This window comes from Lepidochelys olivacea (genome assembly GCF_965140295.1).
Source record: "Lepidochelys olivacea isolate rLepOli2 genome assembly, chromosome: 22".
NCBI classification, from domain to species: domain Eukaryota; kingdom Metazoa; phylum Chordata; order Testudines; family Cheloniidae; genus Lepidochelys; species Lepidochelys olivacea.
In genome coordinates, this window is record NC_140432.1 from 20,899,344 (window position 1) to 20,924,159 (window position 24,816).

Sequence of the window (24,816 nt, forward strand, 5' to 3'; positions counted from 1 at the left end):
AGCTCCTGCACAGCAGCACAGACCAAGCTGAGGTTTCCAGCTGTGAGACACAGATCTCTGGCTATTCTGTGCTGCCCACAAGCCACAGGGGGGCATGGGAAACAGTATAAATTAGAACATCCCTGAGACTTCTCTCAGTTACACCAGGGGTCTGAGTAGGCCCTCCCACTGCCCCAGAATATGGGAGACACAAACATGGCCCCTTCCCACACCTTTCATCCTGAGCTAAAGGCAGGAGCAGATTGCAGAGGAGTATCAGGGCCCTTATCTCTTGGGAGATTTTGTCAAAAGACCCCTCCCTCTCCCGACCCACATTCCTTTGTCACTCCAAAAGCCACAGCTGGAGGAGAAAACGGAACCTAATGGGTAGCTGTTACCTGTGAACCTTCCTGCTAGTTTAAACGTTCAGTGACAATATTCACTACCCTGGCTCCTGTGGAACGATGTGATGGTCCATTTCTGACAGAGGAACAAACCATATCTCCGAGCAACGTCCTATGACAGAAGCAGGAAGAACTGGGGTGACCAATCTCTGCTGCAACAGGACACTATGAGAGTGGCCTCTGGGCTCCACATGCCAATGGGGAGCTGTCCCCAGTCCCTCCAGGGAGCCAGTGGGCTGGCTGCATTACACGGAGAAGAGTCGCTCCCATGTTGCTGTGTGATCTCGGGCGAACACTGCATGGCGAGAGAAGGGAGCCAGCTAAGGGCAGCATTTCAGACCCTTTCCTGACACTCTGTTGGCCAGATCCCCCATGGCCTGCCCCTCCTGCAGTCACTTACAGCTGTGCAAAGTGTGGCTGGAATGTTCCTCCTGGGGAATTTGGATTGGGTAGCGTTTCACAGCCCTGTGTAAACGATGATAATGCAAGAGCAAGGGGGTGGGGAATCATGCCCTCTGAGTCCCCCGTTGTTCTGCCATTTCCCCGGGGTTCCTCCCTCCCATTCACACTGCAACCCTCTTTTCATCCAGCTCCCTACCCACCCCAAATGCTCTCACTGGAAAGCCAAGGGTGGAGCCAGGGTGTCTGGAGTGTAGAGGAAAGCAGCAGCAGGTTTCTCCCTGCAGGGATTGGGATGAACATTCTCTTTGGTTTTGATCCTCCATATGTGGCTCATATGACTCTGCAAACTCAGTCACCCAACCTGGTTCCCTCTAGCCTCTTGACTCAGCTGTACAGGAGTGGGAATTCCACATGATCTGAATGCCAATCCTGCAGTCATTTCAGCTACCGTAGGGACTGGCCTCTGGTTTGCTCACAGGTTATACAGAACTTCCTGGTCCATGGTGCACAGCTGGGATTGTGTTGATTCACAAGAATTCTAGAGCAGAGCTGGGCAGGGTCCCCCCCCATCCCAAATGTATATACAAAATGGCTTTTGGACCAAACAATTTCATGGGAAATTTTAATTTTGTTTTAAGTTTTCTGTTTTTCCCTTGAGAAACCGGAAACCAAATATTTGTCAGTGAAAACTGTCAGTCTTCATTAAAAATTGCCATGTTTCAGTTTTTGGAAACCGAAAATTTGATCAAAAACAGGTTTTGAAAATGGAAAAATGTGAGCTGGAAGTGACTTTTTAATTCCTAATTTGAAATCCCCCCCTCAAATGGCATTTTTTTTACCCAGCTCTTAGCTATAGTAGAGAAGCCCAGAACTTTGCCCATGACAGTCCCCCTGCGTTTGGTCCACTATCCAAACTCCCAGATGCCACTCCCTGCGAAGGGTGCTGTGACGTGTGACCAGCATGCAGGTTTCCGAGCAAAGATGCACTGTAATTAGAACGAAACGCCTTGCATTGTCAGTTGGAAAGTGGGCTGAAAACACTTCCAGATCCGAAAGCTGCTTGCACAGGAATCAGTGATGCCACAAGCTGCAGGGCTGTGCAGATTCAGCTTCTCTGTGCACTGGATGGTTGAGGCTTCCTTCTGGACACTGATCCCAGACCAAGGGCAGTCCTTCCCAGTGCCTCGGGACTGAAGAAGAGGTCTGTGCTAACACCCTTTATCTCCCCGCAGAATGTGATCAGTCTCTGGCCCTGGGAGGCCCTTCCACACAGCATCCTGGTCCAGGTAAGTACCATTCGAGTCTCTGGGATCCCCTGAAATGGGGGCACTGTAAAGCATGCTGTTGCTATGGGTTTGTGGGCAGGCAGCCACAGGGGAATGCAGCAAATGGCTTGGTGATAACTAAGGCTACGATTTAGTTGCGGGTATTTTTAGTAAAAGTTGTGGACGGGTCACAGGCCGCCACTTTTTGATTATTACCTGTAACCTGTCCACGACTTTTACTAAAAATACCCCATCTAAATCTTAGGTGCTGGGGAGGGGAGGGGCGCTCCTGTGGATGCTGCTGTTCTGGGAGGGAGAGGTTTCTGGGGGACGCTGCTGTTCCTGGGGAGCCGGCGGCCCGGGGGGCTGCTGCTGCTCCCAGGCCACTGCTCTGGGGCCCAGGATCAATTGCCTGGAGCCACCCAAGCAGCAGCTGGTGCGGTTGGCCCCGGGGCCACCCCAGCTGCTCGGGGGGGCCTTGGGGTCAGCCACCCGGGCTGCTCCAGAAATCATGGAGGTCCTAGAAAGTCATGACTTCCATGACCTCTGTGAAAGACTTGCAGCCTTAGAGATAGCCAAAGCCTTCAGCTTCTCTTCAGTGTGTAACTTGTCTCATGGGCAAGTTATTGCTTTTTAGGCTCCATTGCCATAGAGAGCAGCTATTGAGTATCCTCATTCAGAGAATGTTTCTTTAACTTAGGTGGAAGCCACACAACCACAGGCTGTGATCTTATCCACTCTGTGATTGTATCAGCTCTGGCAAAAACTGGCATGGACAGTCCTTGGAAGAGAGAGTACCAGGAAAGCCTAGGATATCTGAAGAAGTGGGACTGGTGATTCAGTGTCTCTCTTTACACTTTTCAGAGTAACAGCCGTGTTAGTCTGTATTCTCAAAAAGAAAAGGAGTACTTGTGGCACCTTAGAGACTAACCAATTTATTAGAGCATAAGCTTTCGTGAGCTACAGCTCACTTCCTCAGATCTTTACACTGAGTCAGTGCTCAAGCAACCCCCACCAAGGAGACGTCTTATTCCAGGACATAGACAATTCACTCCCATAAGACTCAGAACCAGACCACTTCTTGTCACTGAAGGTCCCATGGCACTTTCTGGAAGAGTTGTGGGGGTGAGCCAAGGTTACCTGGCCAAATTCCACTCGGTAACTACATCCTGCATTTGCTCAACCCCTTCTGCAGTTTCAGTTGCACCAAGCATATTTCTTCACTTCCTGTCTTCAGCTGTTATGCAGCTCTGACCCAACAGGGCCCATGAGAGCTGAGACGTCCCTCACCTGCTGAGATCTGACCCAGGAGGACTTGCTTTCCTACATGTCCTCTCCATCAGTTTTTATGGTGCTGCTGCATTTGTCCCCTAAGTACAATCATTGGTAAGGCAGGTTTCCTGCTCTGAGTGGTGGAAGTGAACATCAAAGGAATTAACACCTACTTTCTACAGCCATTGTCTTTGGTTCCTTCAGCCAAAGAGTGACCGGACCTTTCTAATTACTGTTTAGTACTTGTTAGACAGCAGCACAATAACCACCAAACCCACAGCGAGATCTTTAACATTCAAAAATTAATACAGTCATCTTCCACGCCCTTGCCTGTTGCCATTTCACAGATGTTGAGAGATGCAGCAGATCGGGTGGGTTCTTCAGGGCACAGCAGGTTTTCCATCTGCCTATATTCTTTCTGTGTTGTAACATAAAGAAAATAAAGATGAAATTCTCTTGTGCTTGTTGACCTATGGAAGGACTTTCCTAAATATTGACTTAAAGTGAAATAACTCTGCAAGCCATTATTATAAATAATGCAAATCAGGGCTGCTTGGGCCCTTTGCACACCCAGACTCTAGCTGCAAGGCACAATTTCCTAATCTTTGTTGCAGACAGGACCATGACGACCATTCATCCCGACCTCTCCCACTGCATGGCTGGAGAACCTCTCCCCCCCCACATCCCCCGTCATAGAATCAAAGAAGATTAGGGTTGGAAGAGACCCCAGGAGGTCATCTAGTCCAACCCCCTGGTCAAAGCAGGACCAATCCCCAACTAAATCATCCCAGCCAGGGCTTTGTCAAGCCATTGCTCCTTGTTCTGTCATCTGCCACCACTGAGAACAGCCGAGCCCCATCCTCTTTGGAACCCTCCTTCAGGTAGCTGAAAGCTGCTATCAAATCCCCCCTCACTCTTCTCTTCTGCAGACAAAATAACCCCAGTTCCCTCAGCCTCTCCTCATAAGTCATGTGCCCCAGCCCCCTAATGATTTCCGTTGCCCGTTGCTGGACTCTCTCCAATTTGTCCACATCCCTTCTGTAGTGGGGGGACCGAAACTGGACGCAATACTCCACATCTGGCCTCACCAGTGCCAAATAGAGGGGAATAATCATGTCCCTCGATCTGCTGGCAACTCTCCTACTAATACAGCCCAATATGCCGTTAGCCTTCTTGGCAACAAGGGCACACTGCTGACTCATATCCAGTTTCTTATCCACTGTAACCCCCAGGTCCTTTTCTGCAGAACTGCTGCTTAGCCAGTCGGTGCCCAGCCTGTAGCGGTGCATGGGATTCTTCCTTCCTAAGTGCAGGACTCTGCACTTTTCCTTGTTGAACCTCAACAGATTTCTTTTGGCCCAATCCTCCAATTTGTCTAGGTCACTCTGGACCCTATCCCTCCCCCCAGCTTAGTGTCATCCGCGAACTTGCTGAGAGTGCAATCCATCCCATCATCCAGATCATTAATGAAGATGTTGAACAAAACTAGTCCCAGAACAGACCCCTGGGGCACTCCACTTGATACCGGCAACCAACTAGACATCAAGCCATTGATCACTACCCACTGATCCTGACAATCTAGCCAGCTTTCTATCCGCATTATAGTCCATTCATCCAATCCATACTTTTTTTAACTTGCTGGCAAGAATACTGTGGGAGACCATATCGAAAGGTTTGCCAAGGTCAAGGTGTATCACGTCCACCGCTTTGCCCATATCCACAGAGCCAGTTATCCCGTCATAGAAGGAAATCAGGTTGGTCAGGCATGACTTACCCTTGGTGAATCCATGCTGACTGTTCCTGATCACCTTCCTCTCCTCCAAGTGCTTCAAAATTGATTCCTTGAGGACCTCTTCCATGATTTTTCCAGGGACGGAGGTGAGGCTGACTGATCTGTAGTTCCCCAGATTCTCCTTCTTTCCTTTTTAATAGATGGGCACTATATTTGCCTTTTTCCAATCGTCCGGGACCTCCCCCGATCGCTACGAGGTTTCAAAGATAATGACCAATGGCTCTGCAATCACATCAGCCAACTCCCTCAGCATCCTTGGATGCATTAGATCCGGATCCATGGACTTGTGCATGTCCAACTTTTCTAAATAGTCCTTAACCTGCTTCGGCCTTCCTGATTACACCCCTGCATGCTTGAGAAATATTTTTATACTCCTCCCTAGTCGTCTGTCTGATTTTCCACTTCTTGTAAGCTTCCTTTTTGTGTTTAAGCTCATCAAAGATTTCTCTGTTAAGCCAAGCAATTCACCTGCCATATTTGCTATTCTTCCTGCACATCGGGTAAGTTGTTCCAGTGGTGAATTCTCCGCAGCGTGATACATTTACACCTTCTTTCTAGTTTGAATTTGTCTAGTTCCAGCTTCCAGACAGTGAATCTTGTTCTTCCTTTGGCTGCTACACTGAACAGCCCTCCACCATCAGAGATCTCTTCCACACATAGGTACTTACAGGATACCTCACTCTGCAGCTAGGAGCCTGCTTCCCGGCTCGGGTAGATAGACACACCACGCACTAGCTCTGCTTGAGTGAACACTCAAACTAGCAGTTACTGGGGGTAGCACAGACAGTAGCTCAGGTAGGCCACACAAATCCATGCAGACCCCTTGGGTACATGCTTGGGCTGCTAGCCCAAGCCACTCCATGCTGCCCACAGCTACATGGCAATTTTAACCTGATAGCTTGCACAGAGCTAGTGCATGTCTGTCTACCTGAGCCAGGGAAGCAGGCTCCTAGCTGCAGCGTAGACCGTACCCGGAGACCATGATCAAGTCACCTAAACATCTCTTGGCTCAGCCAACTAGCTGGAGCTTCTGAAGTCTCTCAATGATCATCTTTCTCCACCCACACATCCCCCCCACCCCCCAGCTTTGCCATGTCACCCGGGGTGAGGGAAGTGAGTCCTGTGGGGTGAGAGAGAACCCAGGGTCTGTGTCAGTTCTGGGAATGCATTTGTGGAGGGAGCAAGGGAAACGGTGCGGAGGGGAGGGACTGGGGAGGCCACCCTGGGGCGCAACACAGGGGGATGAAGCTCCCCTCACTCAGGCACGCTGAAGTCGGCAGACCACAACTGGTTCTCCACACCATGTGGCACCAGGGCATGCCCTGCTAGCATTTGACTCCGTACCTGGGGCCCCTGCCGCAGCAGCCCCTGACAACAGTGTATTGGCATCATAAACCGTGGCAGTGGAGGCCCAGGTAATGAACAGCTGCCTAAGTGGGAAGTGGGAAATTAACACTAGCTCATTTCCAGCTCTCCTCTCATAAGTGGCTTGCCATAGTGTCCTTTATCGGGGTTTGTCACATGTTCTAAAGGTCAGCATTGCACCTGCTGATCACACTGGGCTGGGTGCTGCATGCATTCAATAGGTCAGCTGCAAATGCAGCCCACACACTGCAAGGGTGCTCATGCCCTTCCCCTCTCCCATGTGATTGGACTGGATGTTGTGATAATGATGCAGAATGGCTGCTCTGGACATTGCTGCATTTCAAACACTGTGTCTGACAAGGTGGATGGATGTAGAGTACATGCATGTTCGTCTTTCCTGCGCCATCATGACTCTGGGGTTCATTTTGTTTTGCCGCCCCTACATTTGTTGTTTTCACGCTCTGTTGTTTGCTGGTGTAGAGCTGGAGGGGGCTCATCAGGCCTGTGCAATGCCAGTGAATTTGTACGTGCGTGCACCAGATCTGAATTTGGCCTGTCCATGTGCTGGCCAGCACTTGGGTTCCCCTTCACCTCGCCCATTGCCTCTGAGAATGATTTACAGACTCACCTTCGGGCAACTCCAACAATGATTTTTACAAAGCCAAATAAGGAAACAATGAGTCATACAAAACTCTTTAACCAACTTCATCCCCACCACCTTTCCATGCAACCTGTGGATTCCTCACACAGTTTGTTCACTTGCCCGAGCTGCATTTTCACATGCTAACATGGCTGTGTAACCAACACATTAGTTACGTAAATCACCTTGAGCAACAGCTATCCAACTAGGCAGCAGTGCTGCAGGGTCAGGCTCCCTGATGCATCCTCTGGGACCAAAGGTATTTACAAAAGGACAAAAGGAAGCCTTAGCAGTTCTGGTTTGAAAGAGCTTTCTCCCCCCCCCCCCCCCCCCCAGCTCTATCTGCTGCTGCATTACCCTGTGAACTGCCAGCATGAAACAAAACCTCAAGCCAGAGCAGTAACTTCCCCAGCTTCCTGAGCAGGTATTATTGCAAAGCCCATGTTGTACGATGCTCGATGCTCGTTTAGACCCCAACAGTGCGCACCTGGTGTCATCCTGGGCAAACTCCTCTGCTGCATGGACTTTTCATTAAAGAGACAGAGGCACCTGCTTCTGGTGAGACAAGGGGGCCCACAACGGGAAAATTAGTCCTCCCAATTAAACAAAACAATCCCCATGGGGGGCAGGGGCCAACTCAATGGACTCCACTGAAAATATGTGCTCACCAGGGAAAATATTTTTCCACTTCTGCTTCTAGGCCGTTTTTACAGTGCTGAGCTGCAGCACCATCCCATAACTGGGCATTTCACTGTAAGACCCAGTCCCTGAGCAGTCCTCTTGGGACCCATTGTTACGTGTGTGGGGAGGGGGTGGAGCGACGGTCAGACTCAGAGGTGCGAGGGAGAGTTGCACAACAGTTCTCATTGCTATTAGCTCTCTTGCTGGGGCACCCTAGGCCCCCAGCCAGGGATTGGGGTCCCAGGACAGCCGGCAATGAACAGGCTGCCTGGCCAAAGAGCTCTCCCCAGCACCGAGAGGCTGATATATTTTTTAGCTTTTTGATATTTTGGTGGAATCTTGAGCCAAGCCAAACTTTCCCCTGGCTTCCTAGTTTTAATCCTTTAACTGGGGTGAATTTGAGCAGAGGAAAACTGTAGGGTGCGGCTCTGGGAAAATCTCCAAGTAATGAGAAGCAAAGAGCTGGGGAACAGACTCCCTGGGGGAAGCCCCATTGCTTGGGCAGTTATAACAGGCCTGGACACTGAGCCCTGACCAGTGCTCTGCAGTGCCTCGCTCACCCTGACAGCAGCACCTGCCCCAAGCTAGCATGGACAATGAGCTCATTCAGTCTCACAAAACACCCCACAAGCAGCAAAAATTCCTCCAGGCCCGAGGTCAAGAGTGAGTCAATGGCACAACCCAGAACAGACCTTTGAATCCCAGCTCCCTGTCCCCTCTTCTAACTCCCTTGGCTGTCACTCGTAGGAACTTCACCGAGTTATCGAAACTCGTGTCACTCTGCGAGGCCTTTGGGTGCTTTCCAGTGTGTTGGAGATGTGGAGCAGGTGGTCAAAGCAGAGATTAGTCAATAGCTTGGAGCATGAAAGGGAAACTCAGCAGCACTTTCATAATCTGATATGATCATAAACCTCAAGCCTCCCCTCCCCAGCCTGTGTCCCTGTGTCCCCTCCTGAGCAGAGCCCACACCCCTCTCCAGGACAGATTGGTGTGTGGAGGGTTATGAAGGTGAGTGAAGCCACTCTGCCCTCGTTTATTATCACCCCCTCGTAGGCCGTGGGACAGGGCTGGAGGCGTCTGCACATGGCTAACTGATGAAGAAGCCTGTGGGATATACAGAAGGCTGGGGCCAAGGAAGAGCAAAGTCTATCTTGTCTGCTGCCTGCACAAGGCTGGGCAGATTAACCCACCAGGGGAGTCCAAGGGCCTTTCCTCTTTCCTTAGTCTGACACATCAGCTCCCTGTAGCAGGTCTCCAAGCCCATGTCCAGGTGGGCTGGCTCGCCCTGGCAGACAGATGGGAGGTGTACTGTGGAACTAGGACTCCCAGAGGCAGTAGGTGAACAGCTGAAGATACTGGGTGTGTCTGCAGTGCCTGGCGCTTGTGAACGGCCCAGGCACATCCAGACCGTACATGCCTGCGATGCTGCCGAAGGGATAAGCCATGTCGGGAACACACGTGCTTGCCCTGCCGCCGAATGCCGCCAGGTCCCCGCTGGGATGCTGAAGGCACTGGAAAGAAGGCACCTGCCGCCCCGCAGAACCCAGCAGGCACCTCTGAATCTCAGGCCTCCCGCGTGTCTAAAACACGTGTGCTGGGAACGCTGCTGAAAGTACCTGACCCCTCTGGCTCTGAGCACACCTTGTGTGCAAAGCCCTGCCGTGCTGCTGAAGGCAGCAGGGTGCAGAGTCTCCAGCAAAGCTCTCTTCAATTCACGAGGAAGCCAGTGTGTATGAGTGGCTGGGGTGGGGGTGGGGGGCTAGGAGCAGCCCTCGATATTTCCTGCCAAACAAGCTCCCTGCAGCGCCAGGCTGGGGTGTGAAACCAGCACTCTCAGAATGAGTGTGCTCCACAGGTGCGATTTCTCCTCAGTCCGTTTCATTTTCTTCTAAACTGTGCACAGCTTCCCCCAGGCCCCTTGGCCCACTGCCCGGCTGGACATGGCCATCCATGCTCTGCTTTCTTAGTGCGTCCTCCTTCTGCATTTCTCTTCCTCAGGCTTTTCACTCCAAGGGTTTTGCCTGAAACAGAAAGTAGCAGAGTGCGGGGAGTGTTGGCGTCTTCATTTCAGGCCTTGAGGGGCCCTCTAGTCAGCATGGATCAGACCTGACTAAGGGGACAGCTGTGAATTGACAGGGGACCGGCAGCTTCCCCCGCTCCAGTCCCCGGAGAAAGCAGGGAGTAGCCGTGCTGATGTAGCAAGTGGAATTGTGCACACCTGCTGCCCCATCTATTGCCCTCCGGCTGCCTCCGCCCGCAAACTCCTGGCTCTTAGGCCACGTGACACAGCCTGGTCCCTAGCACAGTGACTGCCACTGGTCTAGAGCTGGGGTAGCAGTGTTTATTTTCCCATTTGTTGAGTTTCTTATGGGCTTGGGACCTTGCCCTGCATTTCTCAGCTCCTGGGTCCCTGCAAAAGCCCTGACGTTCCTGTAGGATTTCCAGGCTCACTTTGCAGGAGCTAGAGTTTCACATCTGGGCTGGGTGAGGATCTGAATTTAAGGGACTCATCTGCAGGGTGCCAGCAGGGGCATACCCAGGAAAATGGGGAGATTCAGAAGAGAAATTTCCTGCCTCCGAGATCTCGTCTATTCAGTTCTGGAATCGCCTCCTGAGGAGGGCAGTGAAAGCCTCATTGCTTAAGACATTTACAAGTACCCAGGACAAAGCCGCGGCGGACCCAATCTGCTGCCCCTAGGAATGGGACTGGTTAGCTCTTCTCCTTTGTGGAGTTCTGCAAGCCAGTGACCTGAGCTCAGCCCAGGAGCTGGCTGAGGTTGCCCATCATGGGTGTGCCAAGGGGCTGACATCTGCTTAATTTCTCTGGGTCTTTTCTGTCTCATTCTGTTTATTTACACAGAGGAGGCACAGGTGGGAAATTCTCTTTCTCCCCTCAGCTCTACTTGAGTTTCTGAAACAGAAACTGCCTCTCTCACATGAGGGCTGCTGCACAGCTCACCGCCCACAGGAAAACCCCCCAGCCAGGGGCTTGGTTTGGATTCATTTTGCAATAGTAGAACAAAGCATTCAAATAAACTCAGTGGCCTTACAAAGCTTGAAGTACAAAGCAAGTGCCACATGTCCAAATCCGTCCTGGCATGCTGGGCATGAATGAGGCACTGTGGCATGGCCAGACCCACACCCCAGAGCAAGCATGTGCAAGAAACCCCTGTTCAGTGCCTTAGATCTAGATGCTGGGAGGATCGCTCGGAGACCACTTTGGCCTTGGGCTGTAGGATGGCACCCAAAACTTTGAAAATCTGAAGAGCCCAGTGACCCCAGCCAAAAATATAAATACCAAGATGTCTTCAGAAAATCCCCAATGCCTGCTGTTTAGAACAGGACATTTAAACACAACCCAGAGTTTAGGAAGAGCTATCACACCTCCTGCTTCAGGGCATGATCTGACCTCCAACAACTGGGAGTCAGAAAGATCTGGGGGCAGCTGATCTCATAACTTCAGGGTTTCTTGCATCTTGCTCTGAAGCAGTTGGTGCCGGCCACTGTCAGAGATGGGACACGGGCCGAGTTGGCCCATGGGTCTGATTCAGTCTGGCCATTCCCACACCCTTATGTAAAATCATTGTTAAGAGTCACTGCATGGACTGTCTGCATGGGACTGAATTTCTCCCCCTGGCAGGATGGATTGATTTAAATTACAATTTAATCCCCAAGTGGAAAACTGCAATTTAAATAATTGATTTTAATCAACTTTTCCATTTGTACTTCAGTCATTTTCTAAAGCAAGGTGCATTCTCATTGGTTGATATGACCATTAAAATATGTTGATTTACTACTAAATAGAGCCTTTACACCAAATTTGGTACATCTTTTTGCTACCTAGGAGTGAACCTATAACTATATTTATTTATTTAAGCACAGTACATAGCTTAATCTTTTCAGCTTCTTATTAATTACTTGTACATTTTACTATGTTAGAAAATGGTGGGTGAGATATTGCTGATTTATTATATCATATAACTGTTTGCTCATGATTTGTGTCAAGCTGCTTTCGGATGGTAACTGGAATTTAATTAAACACACATCAGGATATCAAATTATTTTATTAAACAAAACAAGCTCTTAGTGCAGTACATGACCTACTGTGCCATATTTATAAAAGCTTGATCTCAAAAGTTGGAACTTTTTCCATTGATAACCTGGATTTGTGCTGGAAATGGCCCAACTTGATGATCACTTTAGATAAGCTATTACCAGCAGGAGAGTGGGGTGGGAGGAGGTATTGTTTCATGGTCTCTGTGTATATAATGTCTTCTGCAGTTTCCACGGTATGCATCCGATGAAGTGAGCTGTAGCTCACGAAAGCTCATGCTCAAATAAATGGGTTAGTCTCTAAGGTGCCACAAGTACTCCTTTTCTTTTTGCGAATACAGACTAACATGGCTGCTACTCTGAAACCTTTCTTTATATAGAAAAGCAGCCTTTAACTCAAAGTTTTGAGACTCATGGATTCAGCACATTTAATTTTTATTTAAATGTTTTAAGAGATTATAACAAATTGAAGCCTAAACATATCTTGTATTAAATTCAGATTTCACTTTAAACCGGTTTATTTTTAAAAAGAAAGACATTATAATTTAAACAAAAAAATAAAAAAATCTGATTTAAATACTTTTTCTTTTCAACATTGATTTTTCTCTACCCTGCCCACTGGCATGAGATGTGCTTTTCCATTCTATTGTAATAGCAAAAGGACCATTGTCCAAGGGGTGGATAGACCATTTGGTGCGATTTTCTTTTTTCTGTAACTAGCAGTTTTTCATAGAAAAGTCCCTGGCGTGATTCGTTATAGGCCAGTTGGAGGAAATACCCAACTGCTGTTGACAAATTAGCCGCGGAGGAGTGGGCGGAAATTAGAGAAATGTGGAAACAGCAGAAGAGCTGTGGTGTAATGCTGACGCCCCCTCAGACGTCATACTGAGCTCAGCCTCCAAGAGGAAAAACAAGGGTGCTAGTGAGACCTACAGAGATCACAGCTTTCTGCTCTCCCAGCTAGGTACATGCGGACAATGCAGGTCCCAGGATGGCACCAGGTTTCTCAGCACTGACAGTGGGGGTTGTGGTGTCCCTCTGCCTGCAGATATATGGTAAGCCATCTTCAACCCTTAATCAGCAGCCAGTGACTTCCCTACTTCTTAAATACTAATCTAGGGGGCCTCCTGCTCCCTTCCTTCCTCAGCACCATGATTCACAGCCCAGGGTTGGGGTTCAGAGCTTGGCTAGGTGGGCTAAGGATAGGGGGAAGTGTGTGGAACCTCTTGGATTTTTAATATTTCATTCATATTTATTTGTATCCTTGCTTTCACATGAGATTTCTCTGGGTGACACTGGCAGGGCGGCAGGAGGGAAGTCCATCACTCTCTCCTCTACTTGAAGTACACATCTTCAATGCCTGAAATCCCCATTTGTCCCCATACATTGTCTGTCTCCATTTGGGGAATGCTAATCTGGACCCCAGTTCCCTATGAACATGGCCCCTTGTCACTGCAAAGACCCTCTGTGAAGTCAGCGTCACCAACCTCCCTGAGCTTTGCTCACTTGTGCTGGCGCACCATGGCTTTGGGAGCAGGTGGTGGGTTAATATTTGTTATTGAACGGCAGCTGCTGCAAAGGAGGTAAACAGGAAAGCAGTAACTGCCGTTAGCTGATAATATTTTGACATTGGACCTGGAAATGTTCCAGCTCAGAAGACACAAGGTGTTTGGAGACCAGAGGTCTTTCCCCTCCACATAGTGGCAGGATGGCTGGATGCAAGCTGAGAACTAAGTCATTTGAAGTTTGCAGTTACCCAAGGTCCCAGAGGCAGTCCGTAACTGTGACCGAGGAGGAAATTTAACCCAGGTGTCCTGCCTCTCACTCTAACCACTGGACCAGCCTTCCTAGGGTTTTGTCTAAAGGGTAGAGTCATTCTCAGATGTGTTCCTTCTCTGAGTGTCTTACTTGCCATTGTATCCATGCTTGTACTGGCTACACCAAGGAAGATGATGTCCCTCCATAGCCCACAAATCAAAATACCCAGGGCTGCAAGGAGCTTGCAGCCCATCTCAGTTGGATTAAATCAGCAGCAGCTTCAGAAAGGAACAAAGTGACAGGAAATTCTTTCAAACAAATTCCACAGACAGTGTTTTGTCTGGTTAGAAAATCCATTCTCCATGCCCATTCCCTAGAATGCCACTCTCACCTGGTCAAGTCTAGGAGCTGGGTTTCCTTTGGCTGGGATTTTTCTGAAAATATCTCTGCACTTTCCTGCCTTCAGCATAATCTGTCACTAGCAAGTACAGCACTTCTGTGTCATTTCAAATAACTGTCAGGTGGTTCTAAGTTCAGCAAACTAGTGTCAGATAACCATCCCTCAGTCAAAGCGGGGGAAGAGGATAACATTGAACAATTTAATTGCCAAAGCACTGTCAAAATATTAAATAAATATTCTTCAGAACACTTCATGGTCCAGTGACTGATCAGGAGACTAGGACTTGTGGATCTGGTTCTATTCCTCGCTCTGCTACTTATTTCCTGGGTGATCTTGGGCTAGTCACTTAACTTCCCTCGGCCTCAGTTTTCCTATCTGCAAAATGAGGATATTGATTAGACTGGTCAGGAATTTTTCAGCTAAAGTTTTCATCATTGAAAAATGCAGATTTGTCAAAATTGAAACTATGGTAAAGAGCCAGTTTCAATGAATTTCCGAACTCAGAAACCTGTGAACATTTGTTTACACATTTTCAAAATGGAACCACGGGTTGGTGCTTCTCACCTCTGTTTTTGTTGTTGTTGTTGTGGTATTAATGAGAAAGAAAGAAAGAAAGAAAGAAAGAAAGAAAGAAAGAAAGAAAGAAAGAAAGAAAGAAAGAAAGAAAGAAAGAAAAAGCTTTCAGCAAGTTCCTTGCTTGGAGTTTCACTCTGTGGCTTTCCTGTTAGGTGTGGACAGCACCTAATGAATATTTTAAAAGTCACGGCAGGTGGTATGTTTCAGAGTAACAGCCATGTTAGTCTGTATTCACAAAAAGAAAAGGAGTACTTGTGGCACCTTAGAGACTAACCAATTTATTTGAGCATAAGCTTTTGTGAGCTACAGCTCACTTCATTGGATGCATACTGTGGAAAGTGTAGAAGATCTTTTATACACACAAAGCATGAAAAAATACTTCCCCCCACCCCACTCTCCTGCTGGCAATAGCTTATCTAAAGTGATCACTCTCCTTACAATGTGTATGATAATCAAGTTGGGCCATTTCCAGCACAAATCCAGGTTTTCTCACACACCCCCCCCCACACACACACACAAAGCTGCTGGCCCCAGGCATTGAGAGTTTAACTGCCAGGGTGTGATCACTGAGAGCTCAGCACTCTGCTTAAAATGTTCTTTCCTTTTCCTTTGAAATGAGCGATCCTGGGGGCAGTGATGGAGTCCAACAAACGCAGCTTCACACTGAGCCTCCTGGGAGGGACACCATACAGTGCAGTAAGAGAGACTAGGGGGTTGTGGACCATATGGCTGGCATTGCTGTCATGACTCTGTTCATGGGCTACTTACGTGGGACTCTGAAGCTCAGGAAGGTTCTACTGGGTGGAACGTGGAGCAGGAGAAGACAGAACATGATAGATAGATGGAGAGAGGGAAAAGCAGAGCAGCTGATGCAGAGATGATGTAGCTGCTCCCAAGGAGGTGATATTTATAGCTATGACCCAATACTCTGCAGAAGCTCCCAGGGGGAGCAGAGTTCATCCCTGTTGTTGTTTGTGGAGGGGGTCTGTGTCTTCTCCATGATAAGTGCAGAGGAGACACTCTCTCGGAGAAGGATGGGCCCTGCTGGAGGATGAGTAGAATGAAAGGGTTGTTGCTTCTAATGCTGGGTTTCCGAGACAGACTGGAACTTCCCCCACATTCCTGTCCACAGTGACATCTCCCCAGGCCCAGCTCTGGAGTGTGTGCTGAGGTGAGCACATCACTGCAATAAGATCACACCCCACAATGCACCTGGACCCCTTGGCTCATCCCCAGGACTGGCCTGCTGCAAACTCTCCCTTTTGATTCCTTCCTGCAGGTGAGAGTCTGTCCCAACCAGGCAAAGTGCGATTTGTTGCTGACATCTTCAACTATGTACTGCACTGGACGCCCGGAGTGAACTACTCCCGTGACACGTTGTATGAAGTGGAATATAAGCTGTAAGTACCCAGGACCATAGGGAGATGAACTCGCCTCTGAAACCCAAGTCACTTTTGCTTTACACTTGCTCTGATATTTAATGTGCAAATCAGTTCACAGAAATCTTGTGCTAACTTTCCAGCAGCCCTAATGCTTCCCACACCCAGAAAACATTTCGTTAAGGAGTGACATTCTCCCTACAGGTATGGTAAGCCTCCCTGGATGGCTGTCCCAGACTGCACTGGGATCTCTGGGCACTCCTGCAATCTGACCTACCAGATGATGGACACTCAACCATCTTCTCCCCGCTATTTTGCAAGAGTTAGGGCAGTATCTGGAAACCGCACCTCTCTCTGGGCCAGGACGAACGCTTTTTCCCCAAAAGAAGGTACCTGGGGTTTTTCCATCATTTTCTCTTCTGGACCCTAAAATCCATAGCCACAAAACTGCATCCTGTAAACTTGATTTAGCTGCTAGCAAATATCTTTCATGTGCTTGGTGTCAGAGCTCTGTTTCTGCTTAGCTGGGGAGCTTACTCCTGACCCCTGCTATATGATTACTCAGGTGCCTAGTCACTAAGTGCTAATAATGACAGCTGCATTCATAAAGCACTCGCAGCCCGTGCGCTGGCCACGGTGCTCAAGAGAGTTCATGGCAGAGTCACTGCGCCAGAGTTCATTCTGACAAACTGTTTTGGGTTAGGTTGAACAAACCTCATGTGACAGATGTTAGTCACAGCACTTAATGCACTACTGCCAGGGGTGAGATGCTGGGATGGTGAGGGTGGGCTAAGAACTTGGATAGAATAGAATAGAAGAGTGCCACTTGAAATGCATGTGGGCCGAGAGCTGTTTGACACTGGGCTCCTGTGATTAGAACAAACCTCTCTTAGCGGAACGAAAGAGAAACAATTCTCATGGATTCTGTATTATGTTTTTCCAGCTACTCTGCGTCTATCAGATGTGAGTCTGTCTGTGAGAGACAACACCATCCACGTGAGCGTGCAGCAGCTGATCCTGAAAGTGGGGAACAAGACGGTCTCATACAAAGACATACAAAAGTATGGTAGACAATACAGAACGTATGTCAGGAGGGCGTCAGACAATCTCCAGGTGAGACAGCCAGCACTTGTGTCACCCAGACTCCAGGGGTGGGGGACAGTGTCGATGGCCTTCATACTTAGGACTGGTTGAGATGCTTTGAACAAGACATTTTTAAGTTGAAAAATTGCCATGATTTAAACTAAATGTTTTGTTTTTTTACAAAAGAATCAACAATATTGAATTTTTTTATAAACAATAAGTTGTGAGGTTTTCACCAACACTGGCACTGGAATAGATCCCAAATCCATCACTGGGACATTTTGCTGAGTCGATTTTCAGTCAATGAGAATGAGCATTTCAATTAAAAATATAAAAGAATTTCACAAAACCCAGAACATTTATGGACCATGAACCGTAAAATGAAAACAACTTTGAAAGAGCAGTGGTTTTCAAGAGAAAGAGTTTAAATGTTTGACCTGCTCTAATATAGACAGACAGAGAGCAACATGGGCCAAGGTGTTCTGCGTTCAGACCTGAAGCCAATCCAGGGATCAGGTGCAAGTAATTGTGATGTGTGTGCAATAGCACCTAATGGCCCCACACTAGAGCAAGGCCCCATTGCACAGACCAGAGTAAGAGACAGATAAGCTCAATAGATGGTTATCCCCATTTTACAGATGGGGCACTGAGACCCAGGGAGATAAGCATCTTGCCTAAAGTCACCAAGGAGGTCAGTGACAGAACTGGCAATAGAACCCAGGAGTCCTGAGCTGCTGCCCCAGGTCCCAGCCACAAGGCCACACTTGCACCCTCAGCTACCTGCACTGTTGGAAAAGTGGGAATCTCATGAGATCAGCTGCTCACGTGAACATCTGGCTATTCCCAAGACATGCCCAAGCCAGCCTGAAAGCAGGCCCACTTCAGACCCAGAACCACAGGGGCCAAATCAGGTGAAAGAACCACCTCCAAATGTCCAAGAAACTCCCCAGGTTCTGGTCCACTGGGCCACTCTGTGCTGGTCACTAGTGCCCAGCCTGCCAAAGGTGACAGTCCTTCTGGTGACTATTTCAGCAGGTGCAGGTGGAGACCAGAGAAGAGTTTGACATCCCCATGCTCCTGTGGGGCGAGGAGTACTGCATCCGTGTAGAGCCATGTGTCCTCTCCAGGCCAGTCGCCTCCAACATGACCAAGGAGAAGTGTGTTGCGATCCCCAAGGAGGACGGTAAACGGACACGCTGGATCTATTGGTCTTACCTGGGTCTGAGCTCCACCCATCACTCTGGCAGAGCCACTGCTGGATATTTCCCTGCCTGCTCCTCAGCTGCCATGCGGACCCTTAGGGACCATATGCTGCTGAAGTATGGTTTGGCAGCTCTTGGGCTGCTCTGACTCACGCCTGGGGTGGGGTCCAGTGCAGACTAGCTCTCGGAATCAGAGAGCTGTGGCCATATCCTGATGCCTTCCATTCCCCAGATCCTCCTGTTCTCCATGTGGAGCTTAGGCACAAGGGAGACTCTGCCCCAGAGAGTTCACCCAGGAAGGATGCTCTTGAGGTGGCATTGAGCCTCCCCACTCGAGGGACCCCTCCATGACACAGCAGAGCCACGTGGCCAGCTCTGAAGTCCTCATGACATTCCCAGAGCCCTGTGGCTGAGATGACTCCCACGCCCTGCGAGGTCAGGGGCACCCAGCCTCTGGGGCCTGCTGCTGCCTGTGCCTAGCGTATGGCAATAGCCACTGCACACAGGGACAGGCGGAGAGGGAGGAGGGGCTGGAGGAATGTGTGTGGGAGGGAAGAAGAGATTGTGATGATATGGCCCTGGAGAATAAAGCTACTGGGGAGCCCCAAAATCCTCTAGCCAGGCCATATACACCCCCAGAGATCCTCCCGTCACACTTACACAGCTCCCTGCAAGATACTCCCCCTCACACACATACTAGCCCTCCAGAGATCCCCCCTCACACACACACTTGGGGCTTCTCAGATCAAAGGCTCTAGAGATGGACACACCTTCACGTCCCTTATCTCTGCAGGGCGCCATGTGCGCCTATTGCCTGGCCGACAATGGCAGCGTGACTCAAGAGCCTGTGCCACAAGGGCGCGCTAACTCCAGTCTTCTGTTCCTTTCCAGAGAGCACGGGGATTATATCTGTCGGCGTTGGCATCTTCCTCCTCGTTTTCTCAGCCGCTCTTCTCCTGGGCACTCTTCTACTCTGTGCATACATAAAGCAACCCGTCAGGACACCAGCCATATTGGTAAGCCGACCAGATGCTAATGGCCACATGTGAGGCTCTCTGACTCCCAGTGTGGCAGGGTCCCTCTGGCGTATTGTTGCTAAGTGCAGTGGGCAGGCAGATCCCTGCCACACACAGCATCGCTGCTCTGCGTGAGCACAGAGCTTTTCGGTTCCCAGGCTTTGGGAGCCATGTTCTCCAGGAGGCAGGGTGCTGACCCAGAATTCAAAGCCCCCGGGTCTAGTTTCAGCTCTTGCCACCAGTCCACACTGCTCATGTTTTCAAAAGGGCCTCTGTTTTCCTGCCCACTTTGCAGCCCCCTGGGCCGAATGGTCAGACATGCAGAGCATGGGTGGCTCCAGAGGGCGTCAATGGGAGTTGGGTGTGCTCAGCACCTCCAAAAGGGGCACGCACTGCTGCAGTGGGTCCACCAGCAGAGCACTGCCCCCTATGGCGAGTGCTGGTGTGGGTGTAGATGTGGGGAGTGAGCCAAGCAACAAACAGTAACAAGTAGAGGATGAGGGAACGAAGCAAGATAACCCATCTTCCTGCTTCTTTCCGCCCCTCCCAGAAATCTCTCCTAAAACCCTCTGGGTCAGAGCATGAGCACTTCCCCTTCGGGGCCAGGGACGTGGTTGTGTGCTTGGATGAGGAGTCAGTCCAGCAACTCTCCATGTGCCAAAAGGACCCCATGCAACACAGCAGCACAGACAGCAGCTCCAGCCCTGCACAACAGCCACCAGACAAGGGCTGCGTGTTCCTGACCTTCCCTGATGACTGTGAACGCCGGCTGGAGCCGGAAGGCCTAGCACGGGGGGACAGCAGTTGCAACAGCACCGACAGCGGCATTTGCCTACAAGACTCTTCCTCTGGCCTGAGCCGGTTCTGGGGCTCAGAGAGCCAGGACTACAAAAGACAGCTGCCAGGGAGTGACGATAGTGGCATAAGCCTGGTGAGGCGTCCCCCGTGCCTGACACACTCCGCCAGCAGCAGGGACTATACATCTGTGGATGAGGGGCAGGACCAGCGTGAAAGAGAGCGTGACTCTTCCCCGCCGGCCAGGGGGCTCAGCCAGGAGGCTGTGGAGTTTCGTGGGTACCTGAAGCAGCCGAAGGGTACCGTAGAGAGGCAGCAGGACAAAACTGAGGGACAGCTTCCCACACAAAGCCCAGGCAGGACCGATGTCACGCTGGAGATGGGTTGCTCTGAGCCTGCCCTAGCCAAAGGCTACTTGAAGCAGGCATCCCCAGAGCTCACCTGCGGCAATGCAGACACGGTGCTCGCTAGGGAGTCAGGCTTCCTGGGCTTTACAAGCAGGCTGGAGTGCAGCGGCTCGAGTCTGCTCAACTACGGGGCGCTGGGCATTTCTGTGCCCTCGAAATCCCTCCCTGAGCTCCCCAAGGTGCCCTTTGCATTGGACATCTTCAACACAGACCTGCTGGGCACCCTGCCTCTCATCTCCAGCTTACATTCAAATGAGCGACTCTGCTTGGAAATCGACTCTCAGAGCCTGCTGGGGGCTGACTGCAAGGATAGTCGCCGATAGGCCAGGCTGGGGAGAGTCTGCTCCTGGACTGGAGTGAGGCGTCACATGGGGAGCTGCGAGCATAGCAGGCTCTCTTTGTATGATTTGTTCTTAACTACCTCATGTAGTGGTGTCCCTGGGGGAGCAGCTACTGTGATAAGCTATTGCCAACACCATGAAAGTTGTGCTGATGGGAGCCACATCAGAACTGCAGAGCTGAGAGAGCTGCAGCCTACCCCCCATCCACAGACACAGCCTCCACCAAACAGGGCAGATGGCCATGACAGAGATTCCCACCCATCTCCATTCAGTACAGAGAACGTGTCTCTCCCCTGCTGGAAACATATAACGTGTCTGTGGGAAGAATGGGATAGAGGCAGTAAGCTGTATTAAAATTGTGCGGCATTTCTGCATGGACATTAGTCCTGGGGCCCAGAGATATCCTTTCCCTCTCCTCTCTCACGCAAGGGCTATTAACAGCAGCAAGACCCCTGACATATTTATGAGTGTTGTATATTGACTATTGGAAATGTTTTGCCTCTTTTGTTCAAAGAAATGTTATTTATTTAATTTTTAAATATATAAAAGACAAATGGTGTCATTTATTTCAGTGTATCTTCTTGTGTGTGAGTATTGAAGCTACAGCTGGGTTTTCCCTTCTAGGGATCAGGGAACTGCAACATTGTGCCATTACCGTGCACATGAGAAAGAGAATTTTTAGATCAGAACTGAAGGAACAGGAGCAAGATAGTCAGCTTCTCTCCTGCGGTTCCACATAAGCTGGCAGCAGTGGAATGCAGTTTTCCCAAGTGAATCCTGTAAATTTGATGTATTTGGTGACAAATCACGAGCAAAAGGCAATGCACCAATTGTCATGTTTACACCTGAGCAAACTGGGCAACTGGGATTGTTCTCAGGGCACACGGCACTGAGAGTCACCTCGTGTTACACCCCTTCCTCCTGCAAGAGAGAGACTTGCTGGTACTTAACTGGGTGTCAGCTCCCTGACAACTCCAGTCTGTTAGCCCCCAACCCATCTCCTCTGGACTATGCCAGCCCTTCCTTTGCCTTGCAAGTTAACAATATATGTACCCCAGTCCCCTTGAAGCATTCCCCCGTAGCGTCCAGACCCTTGTCTGGTGAACACTCACAGTAATACCAGGTTTGCTGTCCCCAAGGGAGCAGTGTACACAGCTTGTACAGCTCAACTCTGGATCAGCTCCTATATAACACCACAGCACAGATCCATTTATAGTCCTAAGACTAAAACTCTCGCGCCGGTGATTAAGGATGATGGAAACGGGATGGTTACATATAAAACAAAGACTAAACGTCGCAGCTAACCTTCTGTCTAAGGACGTTCATCTCACCCCGTTTTAGCCAAGCCTGACTGAGATCCTGTTTTCATGACTATACACGCACTGTCCATTTGCTTCCTCAGGTGCCGGACAAAAGGGGTCTTTCTGCCTTCCCATTATATTCCTCAAAGTTCATTGTCTTCCCTCAGAGACAGGGCAACTGCCTGTGGTTCATTCTCCAGTGTCTTGTCTCCCTCTTGACTGCCCAGCCGCCAGGAGACGTCCCATGTAAATAGGGCTTCCATTACAAAGCTCAATTTCTGTTCCGACAGAGCTACACCTCCTACGTCCTGGCTGGAAGAAACCTGGTTATTCTCTTTGGTTGGTGACAGCCTTTGAAAGGTATTTTCAGCACCTGTACAACTCCTTAAATAGCATCCCTCCACACATCTCGCGCGGACAATGAGCATCAGTGTGACATACATTTTTATTCGTGCCCTCACATGACATCATCAATGGACTCAGCCCATGAAAGAGGTGTGCTCGGTGGAGGGCGTTTGTCAGGCCTAGTAGGAGTTGCTGTTACCCAACAGTGAACCCTTTGACAACTGGCTGGGAGGGATTCTGAAGGTCACAGCAACCCCTCTCCCCTCTGAATGGGAGTAATTTTACCTTCACATCACACAGATTTAAATGATGACACAAGCTACAAAGCAATGGCACATCCCGCCCCATTTTCGCTCTTCTTCTTACATTTAGAAATGGAAACACAACAGAAGGTCAAAGGGCGTTTTGTTGTGGGTTAAATTAAACTCCTACCAGGGCATTTCAGGAATTCTCCTAGAGTCACCCAAACTTCACAGAAACTCCACTGTGGGTTTTTTCAGTAAAACCGGTTACCTAAACACAGCTGATGAGTAGGACTTTGGAGTAATACCACAAAGCAGCTCTCTTCCATCGTCCTTATCAGCACATCAGGAAGTTTCCCCTTGTTAGGTTCAAGTTTAATTTGCAGCATTTGGCAGAGGGCTGGATGCAACTGTTTCTTTCAGTGACACAGTAGAAGTTCCTGTAATGAAAGGAGGAACTGACCCATCTCAAAGTCCAGAGGAAATTCCACCAGTGGGGCACATTTTTCCATGGTATCAGACAGCTAGAGACGTGAAGGGTGGTTACATCTGACTTTTGCAGGAAGGTGCAACTCACTCATGCCAGCAGCATTTCTGCCTATTTTTGCCACTTCCAGTGGGCTTACTTCATAATTTAATTCCAGCTTTGGCTAAAGAGAAATGCTAATTAGGGCTCATTTTTGCTAGCACCTTGAGTGGTCTCTTTATGGCAGGTTTCCGCATATGGAAAAGACCCTCCCCAATGGAATAACGACATAACCATATACACACACACACACTCACACATCTCTGATATGTCTATCTATGCCTGCCCCTCAAGTGCTCTCGTTTGAGGCCTCCTTTCTTTTCAGCCATCAGGTTGCACTATGTAAATGATTATGCTTACTCTTCCCAACCAACAAGATGGCACATGTGCAAATTCCTTTCAACCAACAGGCTTACAGTATGTAACTAAATGTGGACGCCTTCCAAACAATAAGATTAAAGTATGTAAATATTTAAGGGGACCTAGGAGTACAAGGAGAATCTGTGGCTCTGGATAACTTGTGTCCACTGTCCAATGTCCCAGGCCCACCATTCAGCAATGAGCTGCGTGTAGGGTAGCCACGGAGCAGAGAGAAGGGTGAGGGTAAGAGAAGTGGGACAAGGGGACAGGGAAGAGAAGACAGGAAAGGGAGTGGCCTCTGCCATTACAAAGCCGTCGGTCCATCAGTCATCGTGCTAGGATAGATGGACAAATTAGGCAGACAGACGTGCGCATACAAACACAGGGGCGCAGCTCTATGCACGGCTGGAATCCAGCTGAGAAACCTGTGGGAGCCCTGTATCATTTAGGAACCTCCCACCCCCAGAGGCAAAGGCGGATATTAGAACCAGGCTTATTCCAGCCTTGTAGAGAATAACCCTGTCTCTCTGGGTCCTCGTACTTCACCATCGGGCTGTCAGTATCCATCTGTTGTCTCTGGTTTCATACTTGGATTGTCAGCTCCTTAGGGCAGGGACCAACTTTTGGTTTTGTGTTTGTACAGTGCCAAGCGCAGTGGGGTCTTGGTGTATGACTGGGGGTCCTAGGTGCTACAATGATACAAATAATAAAAATACCAATTTTAAGGAACACTTTTTCCAAGCCAATACCCCGAGGAGTTGGGGGGGAGGCAGGAAGGAGGCGAATTTCATCTGGCCTCACTAATCTGGTCTATAAGGGCTGAACACACTCCCTCTGGCTGGCTCCAGGCCCAGGCTGCTACCAGTTTCTCATGTGCAGGAAGTGAGCAAAAAAGCCACAAGGAGTCCAGCCCCCAGTTGCTGCAGCCAGTCTGTAGCTCTCCAGTCACCTCTCCTTCACTTCTCTAGTCCTACTGTGCTCAGGAGTATTTACACAGCGCCCCCGCCCCACCCGCAGGAAGGGGCCATGAGAGAGGACAGCTTCTTCCCCCTGCCCTGACTTTTACCTGTTCTGTTTCCTGTTGATGTCCCAGCTCAGCGCAGCTGCAGGTCTCCAGCACTCTCAGACTTAGCACCCTTCTCGCAGTCCTTCTCTTGTGGTTGTAGCTCTGCTCCCCTGCAAACCCTGCCATGGAGCTAGTCTGTTTTGATTCTGTTCTCATGCCTTCTGCT

At 49.6% G+C, this 24,816-nt stretch overlaps 2 protein-coding genes across 2 annotated transcripts in view; one reads left to right on the forward strand and one right to left on the reverse strand.

Annotated features, from left to right (window-relative positions):
• Positions 1 to 12,828: 12,828 nt before the first annotated feature.
• Positions 12,829 to 21,304, forward strand: IL10RA (interleukin 10 receptor subunit alpha). The gene is made up of 7 exons (XM_084612049.1): positions 12,829 to 12,908; positions 15,867 to 15,987; positions 16,171 to 16,355; positions 16,910 to 17,079; positions 18,082 to 18,232; positions 19,143 to 19,267; positions 19,818 to 21,304. Exons 1-7 carry the CDS (start codon positions 12,845 to 12,847, stop codon positions 20,790 to 20,792), a joined length of 1,791 nt encoding a protein of 596 aa, XP_084468175.1. The 5' UTR covers positions 12,829 to 12,844; the 3' UTR covers positions 20,793 to 21,304.
• Positions 21,305 to 22,537: 1,233 nt separating this feature from the next.
• Positions 22,538 to 24,816, reverse strand: part of SMIM35 (small integral membrane protein 35) — a 33,225-nt gene continuing 30,946 nt past the window's right edge. Inside the window, exon 6 of the transcript XR_014709289.1 lies at positions 22,538 to 23,138. The gene's annotated coding sequence lies outside the window, so the exon portion shown is untranslated. The remainder of the gene's footprint in view (positions 23,139 to 24,816) is intronic.

Bases quoted from the DNA above. Each gene is read 5' to 3' on its own strand.
- IL10RA (XM_084612049.1), top strand. From the start codon at position 12,845: ATGGCACCAGGTTTCTCAGCACTGACAGTGGGGGTTGTGGTGTCCCTC. The intron at 15,988-16,170 runs GTAAGTACCCAG...TTCTCCCTACAG, and splicing joins TATGAAGTGGAATATAAGCT to GTATGGTAAGCCTCCCTGGA. The intron at 17,080-18,081 runs GTGAGACAGCCA...TGACTATTTCAG, and splicing joins GGGCGTCAGACAATCTCCAG to CAGGTGCAGGTGGAGACCAG.